The sequence below is a fragment of the Macrotis lagotis genome, chromosome X (genome assembly GCF_037893015.1).
Source record: "Macrotis lagotis isolate mMagLag1 chromosome X, bilby.v1.9.chrom.fasta, whole genome shotgun sequence".
Lineage (NCBI taxonomy): Eukaryota > Metazoa > Chordata > Mammalia > Peramelemorphia > Peramelidae > Macrotis > Macrotis lagotis.
In genome coordinates, this window is record NC_133666.1 from 372,076,659 (window position 1) to 372,087,424 (window position 10,766).

The 10,766-nt window shown below is 31.9% G+C and overlaps 1 protein-coding gene across 2 annotated transcripts in view; it reads right to left on the reverse strand.

Moving 5' to 3' along the window:
* Nucleotides 1-8,881, reverse strand: part of CDH9 (cadherin 9) — a 135,134-nt gene extending 126,253 nt beyond the window's left edge. The window contains exon 1 of one of the 2 annotated variants that reach the window (XM_074200029.1): nt 8,654-8,881. In XM_074200029.1, the coding sequence (XP_074056130.1) occupies nt 8,654-8,881 (228 nt within the window). The remainder of the gene's footprint in view (nt 1-8,653) is intronic. The other variant, XM_074200030.1, reaches the window with a different exon arrangement.
* Nucleotides 8,882-10,766: the final 1,885 nt, after the last annotated feature.

Genomic DNA, 10,766 nt, shown 5'->3' on the forward strand with positions numbered 1-10,766 from the left:
TGGTGGAGGAGGTGTGGAAAAATTCAGCAATTCTGTTGAACAATTTGGAACTAACAGTGCCACTACTCGGTCTGTGTTCCAGAAGAGATGAAAAAACATTAAGGAAAAGGACCTAAACATATAAGGTTATTTATGCAACTCTCTTCTGATGGCAGGGACCTGGGAATTGAGGGGATGGTGTTGGGGAATGAGAAATGAATTGTGCGATGTGATCAAGATGAAATGTTATTCTGTGATAAGAAATAATGAATAGGACACTCTCAATAAAAAAAAATTATAAAGAATATGATCCATCCAAAAGACATAGTTGATGGTGTCTGAATACAGATTGAGACATTTTTACTGTATTGTTCTTGAAGTTCTTTGCTTTTTGGGGGGAGGGTCGTATTCACTTTTACCACATGACTATTGTGATAATATTTTTCTTGACTACATTTTCTTGACTGATATTTTCTTTTCTTTTTCCAATTACATATGATGAAAGTTTTTCAATATTTGTTCACTGGAATATTTATGTTACACATTTTTTTCTATCAACCTCCCTACACCTCCCAGTAGAAAATGGACTAGTAAAATTTGCATATGTTAATTTGCATTTAACATGTTGACATATTAGTCATTTTACCTATGAGGAATTAGGATTAAGAGTAAAGAAAGAAAACCTTAGGGCAGGAAGAAAAACATAAGAGGAGATTTACAATAGTGAACACAGTATCCATTCAGATTCTGTGGGTTATTTTTATTTTGTTTAATTTTTTGCTTGTTTGTTTATTTTTCTCTGGATGTGGATGGTGTCCATAACAGGTCTGCATGGGTGGTCTAGGTCTCTGAACTATTGCGATTTTATTAGTAAAATCCTACAATAATTTATATTTTTATCTTTGTTCATAACAGGAACTTAATAAATGTTTAAGAATGATTTTAGTTGAACCTTGTAATAGTGAGTGGGCATTGATTGCTTTGTTAATAAAATATGAATATAATTTGCAAATCAATGGAAAATGATGTCCAAAAATTTTAAAAGACTCCTAAACAGGGGCAGCTAAGTGATGCAGTGGATAGAGTACTAGCCCTGGAGTCAGGAGGACCTGAGTTCAAATGTGGCCTCAGACACTTAATAATTACTTAGCTGTGTGATCTTGGGCAAGTCACTTAACACCACTGCCTTTCCAAAAAAAAAAGACTTTGAAATAAAAGAAAATTAAAAGAAGTTTCATTCTTAAGTACATGGAGAATACACAATAGTTTCATATATTTAAGTGATCTAAGAGGATAAAATCAAGACATTACATTTACTGTGATCAATTTTTCAGTCTAACAACATGAAAAACTATAGGAATTAGTGTCTGCCACTTTCTTTGGTATATGACCTTAAGTTTATAATATAACCATAAGTTTATAGTTAAAATTGGTAATTATACAATATTTATGAAACATATCATAAACTTGAGCATTGATTGATTTATTAATTTTTGTTTCAAATACTATTTTATTTTTTAATTATATGCAAGGATAGTTATTAACATTCATCTTCTTGTAAAGTTTTCAGTTCCACATTTTCTACCCCCTTCCTTCCTTTTCCCATCCCTTGACAGTGAGTAATCTAATATAAATTAGATATATACAACTATGTTTAACATAGTTCCGTATTAGTAAAAAAATCACTTTTTTAGAATAACCAACAGGAGATGAATGATCTCTCATTTAAAAATTTCTATACTGTGAGTGATTATTTTTCTAGGTTTTTCTTTGAACAGCATGATGCCATGTATGTGAAAATTCAAAGAAGCACTCAGATGTTTTTGTAATACATTGATTTTTTGTAATTTTTGTATTTTTTGTAATAAATTGATTTTTAACAGTATTTTTTACCTTTTCATTGATTATCATTTTCCACCTTCACATCTTTAGTTACATAATGCAGTACCTGGGCTGTAGTATTGAAGAGGATTCATAATATTGCCATTCAAAGTAGTCACCGTAATTGTCCTTCCTAATTACATACATACAAATTGATTTGCTGGACTTGCTTAGTTCGGAGTAATCAGTTGAGTAAACACAGACTTGATTAAAAAGTATTTTCCCCCTCTACATTTTTTAGCCTGAGGAAATATTTTGACAACAAGAAAATAAACCTTTCACTAATATTACAAAAATATTCCTTGCTTTACTTATGATGTCAATAAGTTAAAATGAGTTAAAAGATAATTGAAAGGCAAAAAAATGAGAAAAGGAAATGTGATGGATCTACATGGAAACATGATGTTAGAGAAATAGCTAAATTTAATTTGGAATGCCTTAGTTCAAGTCTGCTCTTTATTAATTATGTAAACCAAATCAATTTGGGCATCTGAACTCATGATCTCATTTATAAAATGCACCCTTCTTCCAAAAACTCTATTAAGAACAAATAAGCTCATAATACTTACTTATATTAGATATAATAGATAAAAATGAGCAAAACCAGTTTTTTCATTTTAAATATTATTTAATTAATAATTTCAATGGCTAAATAATACTTGATTTGTAAATATTAAATCCTGTTTCTGAATCTTAATTATTATGTAATCCTGTATAAGGCATATAACAATTTCCATTATCTCTTTCCTCATCTGTGAGAATGAGGAAAATAACAGCATTTACTTTATAGGTGTGTGAGTACTGAGTAAAATAATGTAAAATTTCTTAGAAAATCTCTGAGACTATATAAATGTGAATAGTTTTAAAGATATTGAAATTTATTTTGATAACTGTAACTGAGGTTGTTCATGTGACAGTCTGGTGGGTAGTAGGTATACAAAAAAAAAAAAGAAAGAAGGTCCTGCCCTCAAGGAAATTACATTAATTTTCTGGAGAATGCATCATGGAAATTGATAGAAATCTAGTTTGAGGAAAGAGAAAATAATAACTTAGAACAGGAAAGCTTCTCATAGCAGGTGAATATGAGATAAGCCTTAAGAGAAAATAGGAATCTAAAGTAGATTGAGGAAAGAATTCCTTCTAGGAAAAGGTTGAGTGGTAGAAATTGAAATCTTGAACTATGGGAATAGTAAGTAGGACAGAGTTAATAGAATGGTGTGCAAAGGGAAATAATATGGAATTATTTGAATTAGTTGACTGAAACCAGATTGGAATGTACTTTAAATGCCAAAGAGTCAAAGTCACAATAACTGTTAACTAGAATTTATTAAGTGACAATCTGTCATTTAATATGAGGTCACATATTAATGGGGGAGATCTCAAACAAATACTATATGTAAATAAGATGCAAACAAGAAAAACAGCATTTTCAGAAGGAAAACAATAAGAGAATTGGAAAAGATTTCTTTCAGAAAGAAAAAAATTTAAATGAAACTTTAAGGACCATAGCAGAGCAAGAAAGCAGAGATAAAAAGGATGAAAATTACAGGAACAAGGAACCAGTCAGTGAAGATGTTGGGAGTCAAGAGATAGAGTGCCATGTTCCAGGAAGAGTAAAATGCTCAACGTCACTGGATCACAGTTACTTATGGCATCACTTTTTTTGTCTAAATCATATATCCATTTTGATTTTATCTTAATATACAGAGTGAAATATTGATCTATGCCTAGTTTCTCTGATATGAATTTTTTAGTTTTTCAAACAGTTTGGTCAAATAGTGAGTTCTTATCAAAGAAGTTGAAGTCTTTTGATTTATCAAACAGTAAATTACTATAAACTTTTACTACTGTTTCTTGTGCACTTAATTTATTCCACCGATCAATCACTTTTTATCTTAAAGAGTAGCTCAAACTTTTGATGATTGCTGTCATAATTTTTTCTTTGGATCTAATACCTTTAGGCCATTGTCTTTTGCATTTTTTCCATTAAATCCCTTTATCCTTTTAATTTTTTTTTCTTCTAGATGAATTTTCTTGTTATTTTTTCAGCTTTATAAAATATTTATTGGTTTGTATGCTTTGGCACTGAATAAGAATATAGTTTTGGGTAGAATTTTCATTTCCATTTTATTAGTTTGGCCCACCCATAAGTAAATGATATTTTTCCAATTGTTTGGATCTGAATTAATTTATGTGGAAAGTGTTGTGTAAATTGTGTTCATATCATACCTGGGTTTATCTTTACCTTTACAGGTAGACTCCCAAATATTTTATCTTTTCCACAGTTGTTTTAAAATTAATTTCTTTCTATATCTTGCTTTTGAACTTTCTTAGTAATATATTGAAATGTTTATAATGGTGTTGATGATGATGATGGTATTTTTCTTCATTCTCAATGAAGACCATGGCATAAGGGGGATGATGGCATACAAGCAAGTGATCTGGATTGGAGTAAGAGATTGTTATGCTAAGTCAGCAGGCTCACTTTTCCTCTAAGGTCATCTGGATGCAGTGGCCAGATATAAATCAGGATTTCCAGGCATGGCTCTGGATGCAAGACCATCAAGTTAAGGGACATGTCCAAGGTCACCCAAGTAGCAAGTGTTAGGTGTCTGAGACCAGATTAAAATGCAAATCCTCCTGACTCCAAGGCCTGTGCTCCATTCACTGTGCCACCTAGTTTTCCTATATGGCCTCAAGAAGCTGATAGTCAAATGAAGGCAGCATCATGAAAAAAATAAATAGAAGAAAAGAAATTTGCAGTTTAGAGAGGAAATAAACATCAGGTGGAAGTTTTATATGCAAATGTTTTCCCCAAGTCTTCCTCTCCATTCAGGGATCTAAAGAGAGGATGGAAATGTCAGCCTGATTTCTAGGTTAGAAGCAAGTAGGATCCCAGGATCTTTCCTTTTGCCTATTTTTACCAACTCTTTTTACTATCTTCTTACTCAGAGAGTACTGAGTAATTAATTTCCATTATATGGTAAAAACCCATTCAAGTGATCCTTCATGCCAAAGACTATATATTACCCTTTACTCATGGATATTTTCTCTTCTACTTTTCATGATAGTAGTCATATGGTTCTCCTTTGCAATCCCAATTTCCATATCACATTATCACTATCTAACACACAAATCAGCTAAATATTTGATCGATTTCAGTTTAATTTGCCAACGTGCTTTTTCACATATATTTTAACTCTTTTCTACTTTCTCTGACTTCTACTTTCACATGTTTCTAAAATACTCTTTTCACCCTTATGTTTTGGAATTCCTATCTACTTTTTAGGACCAAATCCCCTTAAAGAATCACCTTCAGTATTAAATCCTACATAATCTATTTCCTGTCTACCACCCCAACCCAATACATTTGTTACTCTACTCCTATAATCATTTTATTTGCTCTGCATATGTCATATATATATATGAACACATAATATATATATACATTATATATATATGTAAAACATGCATCCACTTAGTATGTATACAAATATATTGATGGAAATCACTATATCTATTAATTTATCAATATACATATATATAAATATATATTTTATAACCATACATACACATATATGTGTGTATATACAAACATGCAAATACAAGCAGACACATTGCTTCTCAACCTCAGGTTTTCACCTAGATTAGGTTCTACTTGAACCTAATTTTTGTATCTCTTAGTTACCAAAGCAAATCCCCTGGTTCAGCATCTCTAGCCAGATAACTCTTCACATCTGGATAGCTAACCTCATTCTCTGCCAGCTTCATTTTTTTTTAGGTTTTTGCAAGGCAAATGGGGTTAAGTGGTTTGCCCAAGGCCACACAGCTAGGTAATTATTAAGCGACTGAGACTGGATTTGAACCCAGGTACTCCTGACTCCAAGGCCAGTGCTTTATCCACTAGCCGCCCCCCGCCAGCTTCATTTATGGATCAGCAGAATCCTAGTTAAAATATCTCATTGGATTTCCTGGACAGATCTTATACAAGAGTGCCTAAATTCTAATTCCCCTTAACTGACTGTTTTTCCATTTTTGACTTCTCTGTTTCCACCAAAGATATATATATAATATATATATATATATATATATTTGAAATATCTTAAGATCACCATCTTAGTATTATTATTGAATAATTTCTTTCTCTCAGTCATGCTGCATAATCATTCCTTGTTTTCAGTTCACAACATCTCTTGAATCTGACCTATTCTCTCTACTCAAATAGGTACCATTTCAGTTCAGACCCATCAACTCTCATCTGGATTATTGCAATAGTCTACTATTTTATCTTTCTCAGGTGTCTCCTCATTCCAGTTCATTAGACATAATGTTGTCATTGTAATTTTCCTAAGCCCACATATGATCACATGAACTCCCTACTCAACTAACTCCTTTGACTTCCTATTGTCCATAGGATAAAAGAGAAAATCCTCTGTTTTTAAAATCCATTCAGCCTGGTTCAAAAATGGAAATGGAAAATATTTTCTACCCCATACCCTTCAATATAGTAAAATTGGCCCTTGCTATCTTCCTCAGCTATGACACATAACACTTCACTTTCTATCTCTACACTTTTCACTGGCTGTTTCCCCATACCTATAATACATGCCTTCATTATTTCCACATCACAGTGGCCCTTTATTTAAAAGAGAGAAAAAATACAGAATTCTGTAGAAACACTGTCCTGACCCCCCAAATTGCTAGTATCATTCAACCCTAATTATTTTGTTTTTTTAAATCAATTTGGATATACTTGAATTTATTAATTTCATGGTTATATGGTATATTATTTCATTTATCTATTTTATTTATTTGCTAATTTATATAATAGTTGCCTTTTCCTGTAAGTATTTAAGGTCATTGTAAGTAAGAATTCTTTCATTATATGTATGTGCATCTTTTAGTGTTTACCACAGACCTGACACATAATAGGAGCCTAATAAATATTTGATTGATTTCCGTTAAATTGACCGACATGCAGTTTCACACACATATCATTTCTTTTCCATTTTCTGTGACTTTGCAGATATGAATCTCACATACTTCCAATATACTTGCTACTAGGAAACACTTTCAGAGAAACTACTTGTCCAGATAAGGAAAAATAAAACCTTGATTTTATGATCACAGTAAAATAAGTAAATAAATAAAATAACCAATAGCAAAATATTTGATGCACTAAAGCATAGTGCTTGGAGATAGGATAGCATAGGTTCATATCTTACCTCTTCCCCTTCCCAGCTGTGTGACCAGGGCAAAGTCACTTTACAAGCTTCCCAGTCTGTAAACTGATGGACACATAGATATTGCAATGGATAGAGAGTGTCAGACCTAGATTCAGGAAGCACATCTGATATTTAAATCTGGCCTAAGACTCTTTGTAGTAATATGACCCAGGGCAAGTCTTATGGTCTTGTGTGTCCCAGTATCCTCATCTTTAAAAATAAAATAGCAAAGTAAAACTAGATCATTGCCAAACAGAAACCAAAATAATACAAATAAACAAGAAAAAAACCATAGGAGGTCAGAGAGAGTAAGACATGACTGAAAAAGAGCTGAAAAATCACAAGAAAGAGGTTCATATTTTCTTATAGCCTCTAAGTTTAGTATCCACTGAGATCCCCAGCAATTAAATCTCTCACACTACATAAAATTCAAAGAACTTTCTGAAAGTGCCATTCACAGGTCATCTGTGATATTTTTACCAGCCAAGGGAATATTTTGGGCTTCAGTAAGAACACCTGGGTTCAAGTTTAACTTTATAAACTACAAGAAGTTATTAATGTTGATGCTGCTGCTGCTGCTGCTGCTGATGATGATGATGACAAGGAGGAGGATGAAGGAGTTAAATGACTTCCAAGTTTTCAAAAGATAATTGAGATTGTGATGTTGCCATTAGAACTAAATCACAAGTAAGCAATGATAGGTACTACATTTATCAAATTAATGCATTTCTATACCTAGTAGTCTTTTTCCAAATTTGATGGTAATTTTGATAACTTAATGAATTATAAATTAGGAAAAATGAACAAATAAAGGTAAGTAATTTGGAATATAAAGGAGAAAGATTTGATTGAACTAATAATGTCCTTATCATAGAAGATACAAAGCTTTTTGGAAAATTGAAGTTGGGAAAGGAGGGGGACCTGTCACTTAAGTATGTAGTGCATATGATATCATCTAAAAATGACAAATACCCCTTGCTGCTAAGCAAAAACTCCATCTTGAGGGGAAAAGTAAGAGATAAAGGAATTCTTTTCCCTTTTATCTGCTGACATGGAAGTCACTATTACTCTTTCTATTATCAGACAACAGTGCAGTGTTTCCTAATAATAGATTCCTCCTGTTAACACCAGGGAGAGAAGGAGAATTGTAAGATTAGTTGTGCTAAATATTTCATTTATTTTGACATTACATCAGAGAGAAGGAATATAGTTCCAGGACCCATCACATAAAGTCTATCTTGTCTATATCGTAAAGAATCATATAATCAGGGTCCAATGAATGATATTGCTCCTCTGAGGGAAAAGGTTTCATTCCTTTGATACCATCAGTTTATTATCAATTCATGAGTCTAACTATTATTTGAAAGATAGTTTTCTCTTTTAGTGTTTATATGTTTGGGTTAAAATTCTATCAATAATTAATATAAACCCCCAAATTTCTTCATATACATAAACATATAAGTATATATGTTTTCTTACCTTGACTGTATACATTTTGAAAAAATGAAGTTGTGAAAGAACTGATCTTTAATTCAATTTCTGCATTTGACATCTTAAAAAATGCTTACCTTGCCTACATATTGAGTGTCTGATCCTGTATACTCCTCCAGTAAAAAAAACTGATTCCACATCCAACCACGCTTGATGCGATGCAGTGTTTTTCCATGATCTTCTGAGAGACCAAGTGTCCTTTCACTTTGTAAATAGTTGTTCATTCTTTCTAGTAATGGTGTCAGGTCAACAACATGAAGAATACAGGTCCAAATAAATAAGAACAGCCAGGAGCAAGTCCTCATTGTGTGTGATTTTGACAGTCTGTTAAGTTCAATATTTCTGTTTTTCTCTGTCTTTGTTTCTCTTTGTCTGTCTCTGTCTTTGTCTCTGTCTCTCTCTCTCTCTCTCTCTCTCACACACACACACACAAACACACACACACACACACACACACACACACACACACACACACACACACAAGTTCCAAATGTTGTCTTCTGCTTTCAAAAGACCTGTAAAATAAACAAAATATAATACTTTACTTAGTTTAATAAGTCATATAGTTCATTTTGACTGTCAAAAATCTTGATACCTATAGGGAATCATTGAAATAAAATATCAATACTTTCTTCAGTCTTTTTTCATACAGTCACTGCTGACATTTCACATCTGGGATTGTGCATAATAATCAAAAATTATTATAACATATAATTGAGACAAAAATACAATTTAAATAGCTTCTTAAAAATGTAAATTAGATATAAATATATAAAAATATAAGTAATTAAATATATAATTATATTGAAAATAATTGAGTTTATATGATGCAAGTTTTTATCTGAAAAATGATTTTCAAAATTGACAATCGATCATACAAATTTAAGGAGTGTATGAACAAATAAATAAGTCATATCTTCCTTTTGCCATAACAATCAATCATGATGTTTGTATGCAACAGACCTACCTTCTCTTATCCCTTTACATTCTCCAGGTTTTCTTCTCTGATATGGAAGTTAACATCCTCGGTTAGCATGGATGTGACAACTCAAGGCTAGTTGTAAGTTAAATAATACCTAGACATCCATGGTAGCACTTATGAGATACTACTGGGAAAATTTTTATGTTCTCTTCCCCCCTTTAAGTTTACCTAAGCTGTCTATTACATTACTACCACGGATTAGAATATAGACCTCTTTACATTATTCTTCCCCCAAACAATCTGTCCAATAACGTAATCATGTTTACAACTTTTATGTTATCTTCAAGTCCTTACACTTGTTTAACCATATAGTCAATCAGTTGCAGATCTTGTCATTTCTCCCTTCATCTACTTCTCTAACTTGCTCATTGCCTATGCCTAGTATTCATTCCCTACATTCTTTTATCTCATTCAACCCCTTTTTTACTGCAAGTTTGTTCCTCAGGCAGCTTTCTCTACACAAAATCTTTCCTGAACCTGAATCTGAACCTGCTAGAGCCTTTCCTCTGAAACAATTTAAAATTTAATCCCTTTCAATTTATTTCTCTCTTTCTTTTTATTATTATTCATTCTACTCTTTCTTAAGCAGTTCTTTTCTCACCATTTATAATGTAAACTCCCTGTGATTCAAATATTTGAATTCTTTGTAGATGTATCCCCATTAACTAGCAGAAAGCAAATACCTGTTGATTACTTATCTGAAGGATGGACTGAAGAGGAGAGAGTTTTGAAGCAGGAATAGCAATCAGAAAGCTATTAAGTATTCCAGAATTCAAGTGATAAGTTTCTAAACTATGGAATGGCAGTTGATGAGATTGCCCTAAACAAATGTTTAATCATGTCACTACTCAAATGAATGAATTCTTCAGACTTTCTCCTGAATTTTGGCAAAATATTATTTAATCTTTAGCTTATTTTTTTATAAAAATGTACATTTTACTTATGCTGTTATAATATATTTACCAATAGAATGGTACTATGTATATTTATAAAATATGAACATATTGGGTGTTATACTTTAAAAATCACTTATTGAGTGAAGAATCAAAGATAGTTTGGAAACTATGGTTATAGCAGCCTTAAATATAGTCTTTGATAAAAATGAAAAATTAGAGAAAATAAGTTCAAATTCCAGCTTTGCATATTATAATACATAAATTCTTGGGAAAGTCACTTAATTGTATCTTAATTTTATACTTCCAGCAAAT